This window comes from Choloepus didactylus, chromosome 18 (genome assembly GCF_015220235.1).
Source record: "Choloepus didactylus isolate mChoDid1 chromosome 18, mChoDid1.pri, whole genome shotgun sequence".
In the NCBI taxonomy this organism is placed as follows: Eukaryota; Metazoa; Chordata; class Mammalia; order Pilosa; family Megalonychidae; genus Choloepus; species Choloepus didactylus.
In genome coordinates, this window is record NC_051324.1 from 46,733,964 (window position 1) to 46,757,407 (window position 23,444).

The 23,444-nt window shown below is 46.6% G+C and overlaps 1 protein-coding gene across 3 annotated transcripts in view; it reads right to left on the reverse strand.

Annotated features, from left to right (window-relative positions):
• Positions 1 to 560: 560 nt before the first annotated feature.
• The window catches only part of IGF2BP1 (insulin like growth factor 2 mRNA binding protein 1), a 38,939-nt gene continuing 16,055 nt past the window's right edge, over positions 561 to 23,444 (reverse strand). Inside the window, exons 3-15 of one of the 3 annotated variants that reach the window (XM_037809354.1) lie at positions 16,992 to 17,040; positions 16,404 to 16,455; positions 12,844 to 12,907; positions 10,451 to 10,732; positions 9,416 to 9,550; positions 8,562 to 8,684; positions 6,905 to 7,040; positions 5,239 to 5,361; positions 4,666 to 4,782; positions 3,707 to 3,781; positions 2,795 to 2,926; positions 2,435 to 2,548; positions 561 to 653 (exon numbers count right to left, since the gene is read on the reverse strand). In XM_037809354.1, the coding sequence (XP_037665282.1) occupies positions 561 to 653; positions 2,435 to 2,548; positions 2,795 to 2,926; positions 3,707 to 3,781; positions 4,666 to 4,782; positions 5,239 to 5,361; positions 6,905 to 7,040; positions 8,562 to 8,684; positions 9,416 to 9,550; positions 10,451 to 10,732; positions 12,844 to 12,907; positions 16,404 to 16,455; positions 16,992 to 17,040 (1,495 nt within the window). Of the gene's footprint in view, positions 654 to 2,434; positions 2,549 to 2,794; positions 2,927 to 3,706; positions 3,782 to 4,665; positions 4,786 to 5,238; positions 5,362 to 6,904; positions 7,041 to 8,561; positions 8,685 to 9,415; positions 9,551 to 10,450; positions 10,733 to 12,843; positions 12,908 to 16,403; positions 16,456 to 16,991; positions 17,041 to 23,444 lie in introns of all 3 variants that reach the window. The other 2 variants (XM_037809353.1, XM_037809355.1) reach the window with 2 other exon arrangements.

Sequence of the window (23,444 nt, forward strand, 5' to 3'; positions counted from 1 at the left end):
AGTGAAGATAAAAACAATTAGTGTGAGTGTAGGAGGAGCATATCAGTGCACGAGAATGGAGGTATGTAATCAAATAAACCAAGTAGGGAGAGAAGTTTGGAAGGATTTTAGGGGCAAGAAGCAAATCATCCTTTGAGGCTGATTAAAACACCCCTCTGCATCTTTTAAAAACTTGAAGGGAATTTTATTTCTCTTCCCACTGGGGTTTGACCCATCCTCTCGGTGGCCTGGAGAAGTTACTAAAACAACCCACTGGGGTTTGACCCATCCTCTCGGTGGCCTGGAGAAGTTACTAAAACAATCCACGTTTAAAAGCACCCTGAGCTAGAATTTCAATGGCGACACCCTGAGGGGTGGGCGATGTTGGGCCAACTGGTAGGGTGTTTGGGGCCGAGAGATCAGGGTTCCTCACTGGAATGTCTTTGTCAAGCAAGTGGGCAAACCTGATCTACAGCCCGACTTAAGTATCCCTGATTCCCACTCATTCCCAGGCCCAAGCTGAGAGTGTGCTCTCGATTTCCGCCTGTTGTCCTGGAGTTGATGAGGTGCTTAGTAGCTGGTCACTTCCTCCGTGCCTGGGCCTGGTTACTCTGTCCCTTCTGGTGCTGCTGCTTAACTTGAGCCAGGATGTCTCGGATCTTCCGCTGAGCCATCTACGGATTGAACAGGTGAGAAGGAGGGAGTGAGGATGTTCAAAGGCAAGTAGACAGGTCAAGAGCATCTAGACAAGGGCCACCAAATGAACAGGGCACGGGGGGTTAGCAGAAAGAAATTTTAGGGTGATCTTAAATTTCTCTGTCTACAAGTGGACTATGAGCATCCAATACAGCAAGTATTGGGGGTAAAAGAGGAAGAGTAGTGTAAACTATTCATCAGAATTTAAAACCTGACAAAGTTTAAATATTGACAAAGTTGACAAACACATGTTACTGAAATTAAAATGGAAACTCCTGGAGTTTCCAGGCACAACTATCTTATGTGTTTTCAGATGGTCATAAATTAGGAGACTTTATCAAGAATCTATTACCAAGGAAAGGGGATAGAATGCCTGGATATGGCTTAATAAAAAAGCAGTGAAATGAATACACGCCATTGTGAATTCACCAAGGGATCAGTACCTTTATTCTTTCCTTCTTAAAAGTTTCTTCCCAAGAATAAAGTTGTATAAGGGAAATCAACTGTAAAATAGGATTTGCTTCCCAGAAAATCATGAGAATATCTCCTTTCCATAAATTGAGTGCTGGGTTTCTTGGTTTTAAAGAGAAAGTTGGACTAGGTTGGTAGAAGTATGTGGAACCAATATTTACAGTAGCTCCTCTTCTGCCTACCCCATGCTTTTAATGCTCATTCCAGTAAATGAAATTTTTTATACTTCAGTATTACCCTCTCTAAACCTCATTTTCCTCATTTGTAAAATGAGGTTATTGTGGGGAATGAGTTAATACCCATAAAACATTTAGAACAATGCTTGGTATACCATGAGCACCTGTAATCTTAAGATATTATTCTTGTGGCTCTTATTAATAGTTCTCAAAGAGTCATCAGAAAAGTTACTCATCCAAGTTCACGTAGCAAGGCACAGGTAGGATTTGAACCTGAAGCCCTCTGGCTCCAAAGCCCATGTTCTTGAGGTTGCTCCACACTCACTGAGTGCCAAGAACACAGGTTCTGGGTTCCAGTTTTGTGCTTGATCACCTGAGCAGCCTCAGGCAGACCACCCACCCGCTGAGACTGGGCTGTCCTCTATGAATAGAATGTTCAACGGTCTCCACAATCCCTTCCAGTTCCAACACTGGGAGGAAACCCCCATTAGTTTTCAGTCATTGTTTCCCTCTTGGTTCTATGTTTGGGCTTCCTTGTCAAAGTTTAGCAAAATTTGAACCTGATATTGATCATCCTTTCTAGGTTCTCAGGTTTACCCCAATGCTTGGCAAATGTTGACTGGCTCATGAGTGGCAGAACAAGGTTCTGAGAAGGGGATGAGAGAGGATGGCAGAATAGGAAACAGGGACGGAGCTGTCATTCTGGGAAACCTGTAATCCAAAATGTTATCATTATTCCATGAACAAGACTGGGTTATGGCTGATACCTAAAGAACTCAATTTCCTTTCTTATCCAGTACAAGAAAGAGTGAGGGAAGTACCAAAGTTAAACAGCAAAGACTTCTAATATGTATTATAAAACATATGACATATACATAGTTATTATACATAATATACACTAAATATGAAAGTTGTCTACAATCCCTTTACCTTTTAAGACGGAGTAAAACAGCTACCACACCACACTTCTACAGCTGGCAAAGGGGGATGGCCCAGCCCAGGGACAGGCCAATGCAGTCAAGCCCACAGGAGTTGTCAAGGTCACCCAGGTCAACCTCTTGAGTCTCTGCTCCTCCCGCAGCCCTCCAGAGAATGGAGAGGGCCCTGCATACCTGGCTGGCATAGAAATGCCCAATGATCTTGACAATGACCTGGTCGTTCTCATCAGGGGTCTGGTCTCTTGGCACCACCACCTCAGCTGCTGTCAAATTCTGTAACTCATTCACCTGCAGGCAGGGCAGAGGCAGAGAGGACCTCAGGGGCACTCAAAGAAAGCATGGCTGGGGTTTCAGGGAGGAGCAAGAAGTGGGTGACTCAGCAGGTAGAAACTGGAGGGGTCAGGAGTTTGGGAAGTAGACTCAAGTAAATGGGCAAATCAGGAATCCTGAGGTTGAGCGGGGAGGGGGTTATAGGGCAGGGCTGATGGGTTTGGAGGTGGGGACCCAGTATTCAACCTGCCCCTCATGGCTCACCGTTTTGCCACCTTTGCCAATGACCCTGCCGGCTGCTGATGCTGGCACCCGGATATGGGTCTCCAGCTTTACTTCCTCCTTGGGGCCAAAGAAGTTCTCCTCCTTGAGTTTGCCGTAGATTCTTCCCTGAGCCTGAGAAGAGGAGGTAATTGTTAATCAGATGGCTACATAGATGACAAAAGGGGAGGGCAGTAAATACCAAGTGCAGTCCCCCAAGTCTACCTTATCCTTCCCTGGGTCATAGGCCCAGCCCACCCTAGGAGGGTCAACCATCTGAGCCAGGTGATGTGAAAGGGTCCTTCTGTTAATCTGTAATACTGGGGGAACGCTGGGTGGAGTTTATTATGAATTATGAGTAAACTGAATAAGTATTTCCCAGAAGACAATTATGAGTAAGTCTTATGGGACCTGGGATGCTTGCATTTACTTGAACATGTCAGTGACTAGGAATTCACAGCCCTGAATGGCAAATAATCAAGTCATTCAAGAGGGCAGGCCTGACACCCTACAAGGACCTAAGAGCCTAGAGGGGCATCCCATTTCTCTAGGCTCGCCTGGGTCAGGTGTTGTTAGAGCTCTTTGGCTGTCCGATCAGAAGTTCAAGAACCTAGGGACATACTAACACAAAAGGAGAAAAGCATATTTGGCATCAAAGGCCTTCCTCAGTAACCAAGGCAGAGTGAGAGGAAGAAGCCTTCAAACCTTCCCCATATTACTGTTGTACTTCAGGAAGTTAAGAGGAAAGTGGAAGTCATCAGAGAATTAAGTTAGGTGCCAATTTGAAAGCAGCCTTGCAGCCCTATATCCCACAGGGAAGGCTAAACGGTTTGACACCGATTTGTACCTGCACTTCCACTCAAGTCCCCAATCTCAATTCCCCTCTACCTAGATTGGAAAAACAAAAATCAGAACCTTGAATTGGGCCTCTGGGGGTCCAGTGATGATGACCATTCGAACTTTGGAATCAGGAGTTTCAGGAGGAGCAATCTACAAAGCAAACAGCTGGTCAAAGCGGTGTCCTCTATGGGAAGACTCCCCTCCCCATCCTCACCTCCTCCAGTTCAACCACCACCACTCTCCACTGTCCACTTCTGAGGACAAGCGGATGGAACAAAAGACCCTGCATCCCTGAGTATTGCTGCTGCACACACAGGTGGTCAGGGAGGGGGAGCTTTTCTCCTTCACCTCCCACCCCCTCCCAATCTCTTGGGGAGGTTTCAGTGAAGATCTGCCAGGAGACAGAGAGCCAGGTGGAGAAAGGACAGTGAATGTACTTTCCCTAAAGAATAATCAACACGTTCACCCAAAGCTTTTAAACCATGAAAGAGGAAGATTGGTGAACTTCAACAGCACCTCCCTCTCACTATGACAGATTCTCCCATTTCTCTCCCCCATACCAAGGAAAGTAAAAGACTTAAACTTAACACTTTACTTAGCAACTACTGTGCACGAGGCTCTGATGTAGCTCAGGTCTTTAGCTGCATTATTTCACTGTATTATCATCCTCACTGTACTGATAAGAAAGTGAGGATCAGGTCCTACAGGTCATTGGGGGTTGAGTAGCTGGGGCTGGAATTTGAACCCAAGTCAATCTGTGGGAGAACCTGAGCTCTTTCTACACCACAACACTGCCTCCTTCCTAGCCTGCAAACCCCAGACCCAGAAGCACTGAAAGCACCCCAGCAAGGACCAAGCAATGTCAAAAGCAAAGGGCACTGCAGTTCTACAGGGAGGAAGGTCCCTAACATGAGATGTGAAAGCCCTCCTGGAATTCTCAAAAGACTACAAGGAATGTGGGATGAAATGTAGAGAGTGACACAAGCACAGCCATCTGCCATCCCAGGAACTGAAAGGCTGGCAGAGCAGATCACCTTGATGGAGGCGCTGGCGAACCGGGAGAGCTGCTTGATGTGCTGCCCCTTCTTGCCAATGATGGCGCCCACCGCCTGGGCAGGAATGAACACCTGCACCATCTCCTGCTCCGGAGCCTGCTGCCAAGACAAGGTGTATTACCAAGCAGCCCCTGAGGACACAGATGAGCCTGGCCAGAGCCAAAAAGCCTCCACTGCCCTGCCTGGCAGCCTCAAGAAGGAAGGGGTGCAGGCACCTAGCTGCCACCCCAGATTACCAAAGGACATGGCAAGCTTTTTAGCTCTACCTCTGCCCAGCAGGGCTAAAGGGAAGAGGCCAGACAATAACAAAGGTAAAGGAAGAGTAAAGGTGCCACCAGCGGGATAGCATCCCAGGTTGCCCTCTGCAGGGTTGGCATTCTGAAGAGTCAGCACTAGCGGCTGAGAGCAGTGCAGGGGAGGGGAGTCCCCTCAGGTCCCCCTTTCCCTCTCCCTGAAAACCTCCCAAGCATCAGACTCCCACAGGGAATTAGGCCTTTTAAGGGAAGCCACAGATGGGCCCAGGGGGTCTGTGGAATAAGACTTTCCACCTACCATAAAGGAGCTGTAAGGAGTGGCTCCAGTGACACTGCTGGGGGGTGGTGGGACTGCGCTGGACGAGGCTGGGAAAAGACCTACAGCTGCCAGGTTCAGGCCAGGGATCAGGTGAGACTGCAGCTGGGGAAGAAGGTGAGGACAAGGTCAGCTCCTCTGACAGGGCCTGGTGGTCCCTTGTCTGTGTATGGCCCAGGCTGAACCAGGATGTGGGCAGCCAATTCAGCACCCGGCAGTCGGCCTAGTGGCACGGTCCCTGGGCCTTCAGTACAAGTCGTGGTGACCGTTCCGCAAGGCGGAGCGTCGAATGGCACCTATGACTCCTGCCTAAAAGGAATTTGTTTCTTATGCTGTTTCTTATATGTGTCTTATATTCATACTGCTTCTTTTTCTCGTTTGGTGTCTTTTGGGCTCTGTGGTGGTGGAATGCTCCCACACCTAGCTACATTAATGAGCCAGCAGCTTACCCTGCATTAGCGTCAGCGTAGTGAAAATGCCTGCTCCTTTCTTAGAAAACAATAGGTCACCCTTTCTGCTCAAAATCCCCCTTCCCAAGCTTTGAAAGAGTTAGCTAGAAGAAATAAAAAAGTAATGATTAACAGACTCTAAAACATGAACACAAAAAATAGTTATAGGTTGCTTCGTACTAAATAATAGGAACTGCTATGCCTGTGTCCAAACACTGCGTCTTGCTACGCTTCAGAGAGTCTGTCCCTGCTAGTCCACTTTCATTGTGTAAGAATAAATAATGTCTGAAATTTAGCCAAACTCTTCTAGTATTGTATGCCTAAATGCTAGTGTGTATGTTATAGAAAATTATAAAAATAAAGCTCTGATGCTCTGCTTGGTCGGAGAATTCATCTTCGTACCCAGACACAACAAGGTGTCTGTCTCGTTTCTTCGCCGACTCCAGCTCCCCTATCAGGACCCTGACCGTTGCTGAGGGTTAGGCCAGCCCTCGGCACCAGGAGGGCAAGTGCCCCCAGCAACAGGGGGCCAAGAGAACAGGAGAATTACACGCTTTTGCACAAAAACCTACCCGCCCTTGTGATTTTCACATACAATCACATTCACACTCAGGGTGTGGAATTGTGTGTGACGTGATATTCACTGGGCTAAGAACTAATAACTCCAATCACAAGAGCCAGCCAGTTTTACACCCTCAGAAAACTTTCCTCTCTGGTTGTTCACTCCACCCTGGGAGAGACAGACCAACGACTTACATAACCCTGTATTATAACATCCTCTGATGAAAAGGAGGGGCAGGGACGACAAATGTCCATTTGGCTTCTGGGACTCAGTGGTTCTTGACCCTCTTGACCATGTAACCCTAACCCCACATCCCTTTAAAAATGCGATGAAAATGTTGGACCCTCTCCTCATTAAAGTGCACATAAATACAAATTTTCATATAACTATGGGAGGATTACAGGCCTCCAAAGTCCAAGCTTAGCCCCCACTTCCACCCCAGGAATCCATGAAGCCCAGTCAAAGAATGCCTGTTCACTGAATAAGATCAAATTTAAAAGACCGTTTCTGATAAGTTGAGGTCAACATATATTATAGCTTGTCCAAGGCAGGCACGTCCTCCACACCGCCTACCATCTGTTGTGCAGCCTTGAAAGTGTAAAAAGATGGGCACTAGTGACCACGGCCCAGCACTCACACTCATGGCTGCCACGTCATTTTCATAGGCCTCCCGAACTTTCTTCATGATTTCCTGCTCGGCCCTACAGCAGTTCTCAATGGCCCCCTTCACGGTGATGGTCCTCTCAGGGTTGTACAAGGTGAGGTCCTGCAACCTGGGGGGAGGAGCAGAGCAGAGTCAACCTTCCACGGCCGGGCTGGGGACAAGCCCTGCTATGAACGAGGACCCACCAAGTCACGGCGCCACCACCTCCAGAGGCCGACACCTCCAGCCTTCAGTTTCTCCCGTCTGTAACCAGGACAGGCTGTGAGGTACAGGGGGGATGAGAATACCCAACTGAAACCCCTCTATTTCAAAGAAATCCAACCCTGGACAGGTTTTCACCACCGGTCAAGCAGGAAGGAGGCTGGTGACTGGCAGCTTCCCCAGCTTCCCTTAGGCAATTCATTTTCCATGCCTTTTTGGACTAGTGCCAACAGGTTAAGTCTGATGAAATGAAGAGGCACAGTGCCTGCAAAGAAGCTCACTCACTTCCTTAAGAGAGGCAGCGCTCCACTGTGCCAGTTTGAATATATTGTGTCCCCCAAATGCCATTATCTCTGATGTAATCTTATGTGGGCAAATGTTATCAGTGTTGATTAGATTGTAATTCTTTGAGTGTTCTCTTGGAATGCACCCCACCCAGCTGTGGGTAATGACTCTGATTGGATAATTTCCAAGGAGGTGTTGCTCCACCCATTTGGGGTGGGTCTAAGTTGATCAGTGGAGCCATATAAATGAGCTGACATAACAGAAGGAACTCAGCGCAGCTGTGAGTGATGTGTGAAGAGGAGCCACAGCCAAGAGGGACACTTTGAAGAAAGCACAGGAGCTGCAGAAGAGAGGTAGTTTGAAGACGGCTGTTGAAAGCAGACTCTTGCTCCAGAGAAACTGAGAGAGGACAAATACCCCAAGTGCAACTAAGAGTGACATTTTTGAGGAACTGCAGCCTAGAGAGGAATGTCCTGGGAGAAAGCCATTTTGAAACCAGAACTTTGGAGCAGAAGCCAGCCACGTGCCTTCCCAGCTAACAAAGGTTTTCCAGACGCCATTGGCCATCCTCCAGTGAAGGTACCCAATTGCTGATGTGTTACCTTGGACACTTTATGGCCTTAAGACTGTAACTGTGTAACCAAATAAACCCCCTTTTATAAAAGCCAATCCATCTCTGGTGTTTTGCATTCCAGCAGCATTAGCAAACTAGAACATCCGCATAGGTGGAAACATGCACTGTCCTCGGAAAAGGACTGGGGTCTGTCCACTTCTCATGGTGGCAGACAGGCCTGAAATCCCAAAGCTCCAGCTCCCAGGTTCAGAATCTCTCCTCGAGGCACAAAGGAAGAGAAGTATGGTGTGAAGTGGACTGCAGAACTCAAACAAGAGGCGGCATCCTAAGGATGCCCCCATCCCATGTGGCAGTGATACCAGGCGACCTCCAGCCCTCATATAAGAGAGAACAACGCTCTTTTACCACTTCTTTAGTTACTGTCTTTCAAATAAGCAGAAACTATATCCAATTAAAGGGGGCAACTGTTCAGGCTCAATGATGAAATACTGCCAGACCCGGGCCCCCACGGGCCTGTATGCATGGGCGCGCACGCATACTTGTGAGTGGGGAAATGCAAGAGAGCCTTACGAGGAGATGGTGATTTTCGTCTCTGTGTCCTGCTCCACCTTCTTCAGGTTACGTCCCTCCTTGCCAATCAGACGCCCCACAAAGTTATTATGGGCCAGGATCTTCAGGGGAACCTCATCAGCCCTTGAGAAGACAGGAGAAGTAAAGGGTCAAGAGCTCCTAAAATGGTGAACGACATTGAGACATGTTGCATTAGCACTCAAGACACAGGGTTTCCAGGACAAACCACAGGACAAAAGTGTTAAAAGATGACAAAACTCAGCAGATGAGTGGCTGCTTAGGGATAGAGAGGTGGGGAAAGAGGAATGGATTAGATTACAAAGGTATACACGGGTATACACATATCAAAACATATCAAATAGTATCACATTAAAAATATGTACAAGTTTATTGCATGTCAATTATACCTCAATAAAGCTGTAGAAAAAGCACAAGTGTGCAAAGGAAAGCGAGTAAGTGGATTCTTTGCAATTTTTCCAAGAAAAAATTTTAAACAATCCAAACACCCAACAAGAAACACACGTTTGGTTAAATAAACTATGGGTGATCATACCACGGAATTTTATGCAGCTATAAAAAGAATGAGGTACATCAATGTGTGTTGACACATGCACTGATACAAAAAGTGAAAAAGCAACTAAAGAGCAGCATGCTCAGTATGATCTTATTTGTGCTCAAATATACACACGCACGGGCACACACTTGTGAGTGCACACTTGTGAGGGATGTGAGATGTTACTTTTGGAGAGTAAGGAATAAGGAGAATCTTATTTTTCAGTTTATATCCTTGTGTTCAATTCTTAACCGTGTCTTTGTATTACTGCCAACAGTTCCCAAAACAGGTGAGGTCTTACGTTTTGGTGTCCTTTGCCTCCTTATGCATAATTTCCAAGATCATCTTACAGGCGGAGGAGCAGCCCTCAGGGGTCGAGTGCACACTGATGGCCTTCTCCGCTGCACCTGCGTTCTCCTTCCTGTGGACGTCTATCCTGAGGACCACAGGACAAGGCCAGTTAGTTGTCCCGGATGAAACTCAGGTCTTCTGGGTCTCCCCACCTCTCCTCAATCAAAGGCACAGAACTTTGGAACAAGGTCTATTGGGTGCAGAATTAGAAGTACAGAGAAAAGGCCAGGGAATGGGACCAGTTTGTTGTTACAGATTCTGTCTCAGATCTGCAATTTTCCAATCAGGAGGTGGTTGGGGACGAGAAGTCAGTCTAGCCATCACTCAACTGCCGGGGGTTAGGAGTTAACTGCCTACAGCTTTAAAACTAGGTATCCCCTTAAATTCTGTATGCCCTCCTTGCAACAAATGTAAAGGGATGATACACTGTCCAAAAGTAAAAGTAAATAACAATAGGATTTATTATGAACCAGCACACAATGTGACCTCTGCTTTTCCATTGAGTATACTCATCAGTGGTAAAGATTAGAGAACAGGAGCAGCTGCAGTGGATTGGGAAATGGGACATAATGATAATCCTTTCCTGGGGGGTTTGACTTGGGCCAGGCTGGCCAGCTCTACTGCCACAATAAGCAGTCATGAAATCACAGATCTCGGGGAAGTGGCTGACTCACCTGGGTATGCTTGAGAGACTGAGAAATGATAGAACCCTTCTTGCTAATGACAATGTTGGATCCAGCCACTGCCACCAAATGGCACAACCTAGACCCATTCTCCCTCCCTCAATACCCACCCTCCCCAGGGTGGCTGAGATTGGAAACAGTGATCCCTGAATGAGGGAGAGAAGGGAACAAGTTCCAAGCACATTCCCTAAGGTCCTTTTGGTTGACCCTCAGTGTGCTGCCCGAAGGTGTTTTGTCTCTCCAGGTGCCAACCACTGCCCTCCAGCACCCAGCGCCTCCCTTCCCCAGCAGCCAAGACTCACTTGGATTGGGTCTGTTTTGTGATATTGCGGATGGTGGCACCCTCCTTGCCAATGATGGCGCCCACATACTGCGTAGGTACCAGGAGCCGCAGGGGGATGTCCACTTGCTGCTGCTTGGCTGGGGCCCCCGCCGCCACAGGTGAGCCTTGGCGGGGCTGACCCCGGGAGCCAAAGCCGCCTCGGCGCCCATTCTCGGGACCCTGTGCTATTTGCTCATCAGGGATGTAGGAGACCTTCAGGGCATGGTTCTCCAACTGGTGGCCATTCAGCTTCATGATGGCTCTGGGGACAAAGAGGACACTGGTCACTCCAATCCATACCAAGCAAACCAAAGCCTCCTTGTGCCAGACACTTACAGGTAACAGCATGGAACACACTAAATAAGAAGAGATAACCACCTGCCTGCAAACCTAAATGGCATAAAACATCAAAAGGAAAAATAAATCTGTTATTGTGATTTCCAGAGTTTGTTTGGGACTTTCCTGTTCACAGAGGCCTTCCACATACATTATTGGGGAAATAGGCTTCCAATCCAATAGAAAGCACAGCACACGCCCAGCCAGAAAGGAAGACCAAGTCACAGATGTCAGCTGAAGAACATACCATGTACCTGAAGTGGCTTGAGAAAGCTGAAGCATACCACTTTCTAGACTGAGGAATCTTAAGAAGGGGTGAGGAAAATGAGCTAACTATTGCAAAATCCTAAGTTTGTAGGCAAGGAAACCAAAGGAGATTGAAATATATGTATGTGGAATTCAAATACATTAATCCTGCCCCAGCACACCCTAGGGAAGTGTGGGACAAAAGCACTCAATTGAGTTAGGACAGCAGTAGTTCAATCTTAATTCCAATGCTCACTATTATGTGAAATGCCCCATTCACTACACCTGCAGTGTAGACCTAAGTTTCATCAACTGTCAAATGGGAAGTTGAAAACTGCCCTATCTTAGAGTTCTTTCACTGTTAGGTTTGTGATCCATTCTGAGTTAATTTTTGTGTATGATATAAGCTAGGAGTCCAAATACATCTTTTTGCATGTGGTTACCCAATTACCCCAGCACCATCTGTTGAAATCCAGTTGACTGTAAATGTGAGGGTTTATTGCTAGACTCTCAATTCCATCCCAATGATTCGTATCTTTCCTCATGCCATTACCACACCGTCTTGATTACTGTACCTTTGAAGTAAGTTTTTTAATCCAGAAATCCAAGTCCTCTAACTTTGTTCTTTTCAAAGATTATTTTGGTCATTCTGGGTCCCTTGAATTTCCATTGACTTTTTGGACTAGCTTGTCAATTTCTGCAAAAACTGCCTATCTTACATGATCCACTGTGAAAATAAAGTAAAACTGACCTGTGACAATATGTGATAAATTAAGGGATTTGTTGTTTCTACACCTATTGAGTCTGGCACTTTCCACAGTTAGGGGAACTCAGCAGAAAGGAAGTAGGAACTGAAGACAGAATAGCAGATTTTAAGTCTATCTAGGGTGGCTGCAAGGGGGTTGAACGAGATTGACGGGACAGGACAAGTACCATCCATCCCCAAGATTGACACTGATGAGAAATGTTAACAAGACAAGAAGGCAGCAGGGAATGAGCAAATGTTGACCCAATCTTTAAAGCCAGGCAAAGGAGCTTTTTTATTGGCCACAAGGGGCAGCAGGAACCTCCAGAAAATTCTGAGCCCAGGAGACATCTAAAAGAAAACGGTAGGTATTTGAAGAAGTGATAGGATTTTACAAAGTATCACTAGATTGCAGGAAACAGAAGGAATAGAGGCAGTATGGTGAATAACAAGAAAGTCATCAGAAGCAAAATGAGGCAAAAGATCTATAACAGGGTGGGGTGGTAAATGAGTAATTGCACAAAATAGAGGCTGTCTGTACCAGGCAGTGAGAAATGTCATTGCTCAACCAAGGGACTAAGGAGATAGAAATTATGGTTGTAATGGGACTGAAAAGACCCTATAAGCATAAACCACCGGTGTGGCAACTGCTGGAATAAAATGTCTGCTCTGGCATCACAACATGTAGGAATCGTGTTTTAATCCCACAATTCCCCCTGGTCATCACTAGGTGGTGCCATGAACACAGCAAAGGATGCTGCAGTTCCTGGGCAACCTATCAAAAGCCTACAGAGGATTTCCACCCTTCCCTGGGAGGTCCTTGGTTCCTCCTTCAATGGATTTGCTATCAATCCTGATGAGTTTCTGAGCCTTCGCAATCCCTGAACCAAAGGAAGAGCCCAAAGGAGAAGACACATACTCTAAAAAAAAACCTTTTAGGAGAGGCTGGCTGGGCCAATATCAGAGCCCAAGCGGTGACTCCAGCCTGCCTCAAAGCAGGGGGACCCAGCTCCCCACACCCCACCCCCACTTTCCCACCCACTCACTGCCTGGTCTGCTCCCGGTTGGAGTAGGTGACATTCACCACGGCTGTCTCGCTCTCGGTGTTCACTGGGGGAGCAAAACAGAAGCCAGTGTTAGAACAGTGAAATGTGGAGGCCTTGTGAGATCAAGAAACATCGCACAAACTACCTGTGCTTATAAAACGCTTGAATGAAATAGGCAAAACATTCCCCCTTTAAAGCCCTTCCACAAGGGCTACTGGAACATTCAAATTAAACTTGCATTTTCTTTTCCTTGTTTTCCTCTGATTTCCTTATTACCCGGTTCCCAAGAGATCTGGGTATACAAAAGAGTGCAGTCACTGTATCAGCAGTTGTGCAGCAGAGTAAAGGCCCAGCACCAACACCCCCAAAGCTGGGAGATAAATTTATCTTCAGGTTAAACTATATTAAAAAAAAAAAAATCAACACACATTGGCTGAGATTAGGAATTTGTACAGATAAACCTTTGCAAAGGTGTGGCCAAGATATGCCTAGAAAGATTTGAGGAACACCCAAATCCATTCTAGGGGCCTTGTGTGTCCTCAAGGACAAGGATGCAATCACATGTAAAAGTGCATCATGTGTATGATGACCTGGCCAAAGGGGTTGACAGGAGAGTGGCAGTTGTGGCATCTAGAAAAACAACCAAGAATCTTGTGCCCTTTCCCCAGGAAAAGGAATCCTAGACTTGAGTGTTCCAAACATCATGGCAGTGGAGATGGACATGTGAGGCCATCGTAGCTTTGTGACACCAGCCATTAATCACATTAAACAAAGGCCCAGGCTCTGATTATGTGCAGCCTTTTGATTCTGATTTGATTCCCTGTGTACCCTTTTCCACAGGGAGGGCCAGATGAGTTTAAAATTCCAGGCAATCAGGGCACATACCTCTCACTCTAATAAACCTTTCTGTCTTATGCTTCCATGTCTCGTGAATTTGAGTCCCTTGAGTCTGTTCAACCCTGGACCAGGGGGCACTGACAAAACTCAAGTGTCTGCCCCCACAATACTGAGGATAAGACACATGACCACAAAACCTCAGTGTAGTCCCTCTGGCCTTCCATCAGCAAGGCTCTCCCACCACACTGGTGAGGAAGGTTCTGCAAGAATAACTGTTATGCACTGAATCGTGTTCCCACATAGAATGTTCAAGTCCTAACCCCAGGTGGTGTGGCTGTAAGCCCATTTGTAAATAGGATCTTTGAAGAGGTTATTGGTTATGGTGATGCCAAACTAAATCAGGGTATATTAATCCGATTTCACCAGAGTCCTTACAAGCAGAGGAAATTTGGACTCAAGAGGGACAGCCATTCAGTTATGGATTGTGGAAAACCCATAACCAGAACACTACAGACTTCAGAGAACACATGATCCTACCAACACTTTCATTTTGGTCTTCTAGCCTCCCAAACTATGAGACAATAAGCTCCTGTGTCGTTTAAGCCAATTAGTCTGTAGTTCTTTGTTACAGCAGACCTGGCAAACTAAGACAATACAACAATCTCCCTTTTGTCAATGGAAACACAGTGAATGAATCCCAAGCCCCTAACTTCAAGGAACTTACATGCTAGTAGGGGGAGTCAACAATAAACATAATAAGCAAATTATATAAAATATTAGAAGGTGTACCAGTTTGTATATATTACGTCCCCCAGAAAATGCCATGTTCTTTGATGTGATCTTGTTGGGGCAGACATATTAGTGTTAAATTGGAACTTTGGATTAGGTTGTTTCTACGGAGATGTGCCCCACCCAACTGTGGGTGATAACATTTCCATGGAGGTGTGGCCCTGCCCATTCAGCATGGGCCTTGATTAGTTTACCAGAGCACTATATAAGCTCAGACAGAAGAAGTGAGCTTGCTACAGCCAAAAGGGACACTTTGAAGAATGCACAGGAGCTGAGAGAGGAACTGCAGTTTACAGAGACATTTTGGAGACTGCCTTTGAAAGCAGACTTTTACTCTGGAGAAGCTAAGAGAGGACAAACACCCTAAGAGCAACTGAGAGTGACATTTTGGAGAGAAGCTGAAGCCTAGAGGAACGTCCTGGGAGAAAGCCATTTTGAAACCAGAACTCTGGAGGTGATGCCAGCCACGTGCCTTCCCAGCTAACAGAGGTTTTCTGGACACCATTGGCCATCCTCCAGTGAAGGTACCCAATTGTGGATGCATTACCTTGGACACTTTATGGCCTTAAGATTAACTGTGTAACCAAATAAACCCCCTTTTATAAAAGCCAATCCATTTCTGGTGTTTTGCATTCTGGCAGCATTAGCAAACTAGAAAAGAAAGCGACAACTGCTGCAGAGAAAAATAAATCATGGTGAGGGGAATGAGGAGGGAGTTTAATTTTAAATAGGGTGGACAGAATAGACCTAGCTGAGAAAGTGACACAAGCAGACTTGACTTTCTCTAATGTCCAACAAAATCAAATGTTTCCCATCCTGTTCTCTCAGGTAGCAGATATCCCCTCTTGATATGGTAGGTTATAGCTTCTTGACAAACCTTGGATAAATTTAAACTATTCTTGACTCCTGCTGGAGCTCCCAGTAAAGCTCAGCATGGGCTCCCCTGCCACTGGCTCAATCTTGCTCTTATTTGTCCAAGGGTAACTTATTCACTAGTCTAAGCACGTGTGGTACCGGGCAATGGTTATCAGTGAGTCCAGTTGTGTCCTGGCGTTTATGATAAAAGTTAAGCTACCTGACTAAAGCAAGATAGAACCAGTTTGAGTAATTCAGCACTTTACCTTTGGGCAGGTGAAGTTTTATCCTTTAAAATTATTTACTGCTTGCCCCTTTCGACAAAGAATTTGGGAGATGAATATTTAAATCTCAAAAAAGGAGATTATTTGTTTCTTGAAAAGCTCCAAACCCAAACTACTATCTTGTCTACCTAAAGACAAAGCTCTACCTTGTGTCCAACCAAAATCACTCCATATTTCATTTGCACTCATTTCCTTGGAAAGTAATACATAATGCTAGTAATGGAGAACCCTCAAAAAATCAGAGCAAACATTTTATAACCTAGAGTTCATTATTTTTCCTTCTGTGGGCTCACTCTTAAAAGATTTTGCCTGCCATCAAACTGTATTAACTAAGTAATAAATCCCCTCCCTATTTTTTTTTTTAATTGACCAAAGATATATTTTTGGCTGCCAAGCAGAACTTCTAACAAGAAAGAGAAAACCAGTTGATTATTCCAATCAAAAATGAAGAAACCTTTAGAGTAAACTTCTGAAGCTTTTAAAAGGAAAGGGCTACAGATTTACCTGGGTTCAACACACACTTTCTGGCACCGTGGTAAACTTCCAGGAGCCTGGGGACTCTACACTGTGAAGGAGTGACTTCAACAAGCCTCTTACTAAACAGAGGAGAAAGCTGGTTCCAGAGAGAAGCAGAGCCAAAGCCAGGATCTGCGGACTGGGGACCCCGTCCAGCGTATCTCCCTCCCTACCATATCTTCTCTGTCTTCTTTGGGTCTTCCAGTAGATCTGGTAATGGAAAATAAAGCAAAGCAAATCCCCCAGGCTCCTCCACCACCAGCGTCTGCCTACTCTTACCTTGCTCGCAGTTCTCCACGGTACCATATTGAGCCAGCAGGCTGTCCAGCACCTAGAGGAGATGGAGAGAGAAGGAGGGTACTCTTGGGCATCCCAGGGCTGGCACTAAGGGAGGCACTGGATACCCCTCACCCCAGAGGACCAAAACACAGGCAGAGCTTAGGTGGAGGTGTGTATTAACCTAGTCGGTTTGCCCTTTCTAGAGAACTAATGCTGACAGCAACATGGTGAGGGCTGTGTTTCAGGAATGTACTCAAACTCTGCACTAAAGGCCTTGCCAGAGGCTTTTTGGAAGCAGGCCTGGGCCACCTGGATCCTTAAATCAACTTCTGCCATCAGCAGATTTGGGATCAGAGAACACCCTTTCCCACCTCCTTAACGCCTCTCACCAAAGGGACAACTCAAAGGGCTAACATTGGTGGAGTCCCTGGTTAAGGAAGAGATTCAAGCACCCCCACCTCAGGACTAGCATCCCTGACTTGCCCTAACCACTGGGAGACCCCCCCCCATGCCAACTCAGGCTAATCTAGACTTATTTTCCAATTACCACTCCCCCATCCCATTCAGAGTTTCCCCTCAAACACTTACTTCCCATCGGAGCTGGGGTGGAATATTTCGGATCTGAATTTTCCGACTCCTGTAATTAAAGAGGGAAGAGGGTTAGAGAAAGCTCTGGACACCTTAGGGCCCTGTGACATTGCAGTGTCTCAACCACACCCCACTCTCCCTTCTCGCCAACATCATACTCTCAGAAGCTAAGAATGGTAACCTTATGGAAATGGAGATTTGGGGTAAGGGAACCTCACTTTAGAAAGCAAAATTATTATCAATGCTACAACAAACAGAAATGCAGAATCAGATGCTCTAAGCACTAGGGTAACATAATTTCCTAAAAATCCCAACTGCTTTGTTTGTCTCACTTTTGTTTTCATTAGCTTAGCTTTCTCAGTTATTCCATTATGCAATAAGCATTTGTAACCATCACTATGTTCAAGGCACTGGAAATGCAAAGCTAAATAAGATACCATTAATTCATTTAACAACTATTTAACAGGTACCCACTTCATCCTGGACTTTGTTCTAGGTGCCGGGAACACAGTGTCCAGCAAACGGACACTAAGTGCCTGGCCTCAAGGTGCTTACAATTCATTAAAGGAGACATATAGGCAAACAAATGAAAGCAGGATAACAGTGCACGGATACAGATTTAAACCCATGCTCCTCTAAGTAACACTGATCTTAAAAAGGTTATTTAACCTCCCTAAGGCCCAGGTTCCTCCTTTGTAAAACAGGGATAATGCCTATTCAGTGTGGTAGAGTGATACTAGACAACATTCATAAAGTGCTTATTAGCAAAGGGCTTGGAGTAAGCACTTAAAGTGTAATAATAGGTGCATATGCAGGGTTACTAAGGTAAGAGTGATTCTCTCTCTCTCTCTCTCACACACACACACACACACACACACACACACACACACACACACACACGACTCAGCAACAGGACCACCACCTTCCCCTATTCCCATTTCACTATACTTTCTCCTTCCCATCTTCCAAATGCCTTTTAAGTTGTTATATTCCCTGAGGAAGTCTTTCAGGGTTGACTCCTCGGGCAATTGCTGGCCACCCAAATCAATGTCCTAATCCTTGGGTTTAAAAACATTTAAAATTTAAATTAACTTGATCTGTGTTAGTCAGCTATCATATGTTTTTGTATATCCCTGATCACAAGGCCAGGGACATAGTCCAACAAAATTCTAATGGCCTGAGGGAAAACTGGGCTAGGAAGCAAGAAAGTCAAGTTCTAAACCACAAACTGCCCCTGATTGTAAATCTGATTAAGCCACTTAAAATTTCAGGCCTCAGTGAGGACCGTGTCAGCTCTGTCCAGGTCCCCAGGGATGAAGGCAAGGGATGCTGAACTCTGGTGGTAAATGTTTTCAATCTTGGCTGTTCTGGGCCAGCTCACTCTCTCCAACCCTCTGACTTCAGCGTCTCCAGCTATAAAAAGAAAAGCAAATGGTCTCTAAGATCGCACCTAGTTCTACAATTTTATGAGTGTAGAGAGTCTTTATCACTGAAATATGTTAAGGAAATCTCTTCCCAAGATGAAATAACTTAGGGGGGAAGGAGGATAAATACGGAAGACAATCTATGTCTGAGGCTCTCTCTATTTGGTTGGTTCAAAAACTGTATTCAGGAGGTCAGATTATAGCAGAACACAACAGTAAGGATCAGAAACAAGTTCCATTCCAGGTCTTCAGATCCCAACAGGCCACCTTCTTGTGGCTCAATTCATTGTCCAACATTTGCCCTGGTGAGGGATTTTTCCTACAACTCATTGGACAGTCAAAATGGACACACAGAAAATGCAGAAATGCTCACAGTGAAGGTCAAACTGGTGGAAAACTGGGAAAAGAGGTAGTTTCCCCACTGGAAGATTGAGAACACTAACCTAGCCTAACATCAATAGCAAGGATCCCCCAAGCCCAGGACTTCCCCCATGCAAACCCCTCTGGCTGAAGGACAGGGAGGTGGGAATTACTGAGGGTTCAAACCAATAAGGGCCTAAAGCAACGCCAGTACAGGAGCCCAGTTTGAAGCTCACTCTTTCAAGATGGCACCATACTGTAATCTAAGGTCAAATACCAAAAATTCTCTCCTACTTCAAACTCCTAGTTTTAGGACCTCCCTTCTCAGGGACGGTGAGGGGTGGGGAGGGGGCAGCAATGGCAAAATCAAATCTCTGCTTGGATGTTAATCCATATCCTGAAAGCAAGGGCAGGCAGATTGTCTGGAATGTCAGGAATGCTCCAGGAGAGGGAGGGGGTGGAGGGCAGGCCCACCCAACCAATGAAAGAAGAGTCATCCTGGCTGCCCTCCCCCACCCCCAACCGGCAGAGACTCGCCCACCCCTCTAGGGCACACACTACATTCTGGGAACCCACTCCAGGCCCCTCCACGCCTCCAGAACTTTCAGCAAAGCCCCCAGCCCTGCCCCAAAGCCTGGAGGCCCTGGAAGAACAGAAGCACGAAGAACCTTTTCCTTTTAAGCCCTTGGCCTGGTTTCTGTTAAGTATGGTGCCTAATTTCTGACACCTGGGCCTAATTTCTTTCCGGTCCAGAGCACATGGGGCAGTGTTGGGAAGTATAACCAGTATTCCCTTTCCAGGAATCCTAGGTAACTCATTCATTCCACAAACATTTAGGGAAGGCCCAGAGGGGGCCAGCCTGGGGCAGTGTGCTGGGGGCTTGGAGGACACAAATGGTGGAGCAACTAAGAACACCCTGACAGGTCACTCCACTCTGTTCCTGGCAAGGCTTTTGCAAGGACTTGGAGAGAGAAGGCTTCAGGTGAAGCCCGCCAGGTAGTAAGCACTCAGGACACACTCCCGTCCCTAGGAGCCTGCAGGTGCCCAGACAAGCACCGGAAGATGCAGACCGGTGAGGCTCATGGTGAACCGCTAAGCCCGAGTGGTGCCTAACAGTCATCAAAATATTTGAAGACTTCTGCACTGGGGGAAAATAGCTGCTACAGCTGCCTAGTCCCACCCCCAGATTCCCACCTCCTCATGATCCCACAACTAAAGGGTTGTGGTGTTGCCTGGGGCTCTCCCGGTAGACCAGCTCCCATGAGGGTGAGCAGTGAGTGCCTGTGGATACTAGCTAGTCCCTGAGCACTTTCTTTGGGCCTGGAGCTCCTGAACCCTAACATTTATTGCTCAGAAAAGGGAAGAGACTCCCCAGTCTAATCCGTAGCTGACAGCCCTGGTGACTGAAAGAACGAAGCTGCCAGCCCCTGGCAATAAAGGCAGTGGGCACACCAGCGTAATTACTCCCCTGGTACCAACACGTGGGGCTTCTGGCACAGCCCTCTGCCTGCTTGTGCCCGCGGAGCAGGCTGCAGCCCCAGGGGACCCAATTCTGCTGCCAGGGCCACGGACCCAAGTGATCATTCTCCCCAAAATGAGCAGAAATTCCAGGCCAGGAAAGAGGCAGAGAGCATCCGTGCAACAGGATAAGGGTTAAGGAGCCTAAATTAAACTTTAAAAGAAGGAAACCAACATTTCATGAGTGTTTTCCAGAATCCAGGGTCTGAGATACGTCATCTCAGAGATCTCCCATCGCCCATTAAGGTGGTAAAAACAGCCCCTTTCTACACTGGGATTGGGAGATTGAGACTGAGCTGTGTCCAAGTGACACAGCTACAGAGAGCCAGGATTTGAACCCAAAACCTGTCTGATTCTGTGTTATTTGCACTGTCCCCTGTGCTGCCTCTTTGATGGCATAAAGAAAAAAACCTTTGACAAAGGAGAGTCTTGTTAGAACAAATTAAAATTCAGAGTAAGAGTTCACATAACCTCATGCAGTGAGCAGTGCCCCTGCTACAGGGATGCTGCTCTCCAGGAAGTCGGAGCATCAGCTGTTATATCCTAAGCTGTGACTCCTTTCTCCAGTGCATGCTGCCATGGTTAGTTGTCAAGTGATTCTAGGGAAAATTGAATGCTGTCTAGATACTGGATACTAAATTATTGTTAATTTTGAAATCACACTGTAATTTTTAAGTCCCATTTTAGAAATACATACTGACATAGACAAATGACCTATCTAGGACTTTCTTCAAAATAAGCAGGAGACGGGGAAAATGAAAACAGACTGGCTTGCGTTGGTAATCGTTAAAGCCAGGTGATGGGTACATGGGGTTTGATTACATATTACCCTTTCTAATTTTGTATATGTTTACTTTTTGCCCATTGTAAAAAGGTAATTCTGGTTCACCCGATTTTGAAATCATTACAAGTTCCAAATTAATGGGTTTAAACTAAAGAGGTTTTCTTATCACTGGTTTTACTAGCAAGAATCTGGGTGCTGGCAAGAAGCTTGCTGGGGGCAGGAGGGATGAGGGCCTGGTTCCAGTGAAGGACAGAGCAGGGACACAGCGCTGACCTTTGTCAGGGAGGGGGCCTCCTGGAGGGCAGAGAGCACACTGGGGGCAGGGATTCCAGGTCTCAGGGAAAAGAGGCTAAAATCTGCCTGGTGGGGGGGGGGGGGTCCTAATCCTCTGCAAACCTGCTCCTTCCTTTTCTTCCACCCCCAAACCCAGAGGGGAAGGTGCTGTCTGCAATCGGGCTGATGGCCTCACCCCTCCCGGGGGGGGGGGGGTGTATCCCCTGTTGAGGGCAGCAGGAGTGGGTCTGGGTATCTTGTCAAGCTTGGGGCCCAATAGCCAGAGGCCCCTGCCAAAGTCATGTGTGGACTTCGTCTCCTGCAGAGAACTAGGATTAAATGGGATCTTCAGATTTGATCCTTCACCTCTACCCCTCCCCCAGGCCATGCTTCTCTCTGACTAGTAGGCTTGCTTTGTGGTCTTGGGCAAGCCTTCAACTCTCTGGACCTCAGTTTCTCACATCTGGACAACAAGGAGTAGGATTTGTCACTCTCAGGTCAAACTGAAGGGAACCTTTTCCCCCACTGGCCAGGCATTTACAGTGACTTGAGTCTCCAGCCAGGGATGGGCCTCTGTCTACCTACTTGGAGAACTGACTTCTTAATTAGAGGGACTTTCTGTGCCCTGATGGTGATGGTCTAAATAAGTGGTTCTTTTTTTTTTTTTTTTAATTTAAGACTTTTTTCCCATTAGGAATAGGATGGAGGAAAGAACACTCTTCTCCCAGGAAAAAATGCAAATATTTTGCACATCATCTCAAGATTTCAGGGGTTGTTAATCAAGACCTTGGAATCCATCCACAAACGAAAGTTAAGACACCCTCCTTTCTCCCACACACCTAATATCCCAATGATGCCCAGGTCTTCAGTGAAGCCTGCAGGCATCTCTCCAAAAGGTTGGGAAGAAACTGGCCCATGGCAATTATAAAACAGAGCTTGAGGGGTTGGGGTGGTTATAACTGGGATGCTGGAAAAGAGTGAGCAACAAAGATGTTTCAAACTTGCAGAAACACCCCCTCCTCAATTAATCTAGCAAGTACAGATATCTAATCAGCTGCCTTGACTTTCCTCAAGGTTCCTGGGACCGAGCCCAGTTGCTGGAGTCACTCCACAGATGTTTTCTCAGCACCTATGTAACTGGGCCTGCACTGTCCAACAAGGAAGCCACTAGTCCTACTGAAAACCAGAAATGTGGCCAGAAATGTGCAACTGAGTAACTGAATTTTAAATTTTATTTATCTAATAAATACAGATCAATTATTTCCAATGAAAATTTGACATCTGAATTGGGATTGGATTTGTAAAACTTAGTGCCCCAAAAATGTAAAATCTCATTAATAAGTGTTTCGATTAATTGCAAGATGAAATGATGATCTTTTGATACATCAAATTAATTTCATCTGTTTCTTCTAAAGCATTTAGTGTACCTACTAGGAACTTTAAACCTATATATGTGGTTCATGATGCACTTCTGTTGCACAGTGCTGGACCTCGGCTCCTGTCCTCTTGGAGGCTACAGTCCAGCAAGGACCACAGGTTGTTTGGGATGGGAGAATAGAATGGAGAAGGTTAACTGGGCAGCAGCAAAGGGTTGTCCACTAGATCTCTTCAGAAAGAGAGGGCCCCTGTGGCTGACACCAGGGTAGAAGCAGCCTCCCAGAGCTGGCCCCCTCCCAGTTGTTTCTCCCAGCTGGAAGTCACACCTGCAAGATGCCCTAAAGCACCAACCTTTGCCTTTCCAGAAGATCACCACTGGCCTAGTCTTTCCTCCCCACCCTGCCTCCTTATTCTTACAGGGCAGAGAGGTGGAGAAAAAAAAAAAATGTCCAGGAAAACTTCTGAAGGGGGCGGACCTGGCACGCTTTAGGCAAAGCAGTAGTGAAAAAGGGGGCAGGGCTAGGAGGGAGGAGGAGTTGGCCCAATGCCCAGGGCTCCCCGCCAGGCTGATCCAGAGGCAGGGCAGCCAGACGGACAGGCAGGCTGGCGGGCTGGCAGGCAGCCGGGCAGGCAGGGGTGGGGGGCCAGAAAACACTGATCTACAGGGGGATGTGGAACCAGGCAAGGAGAGGCAAAGCAGATGCCACCATCAAGGAA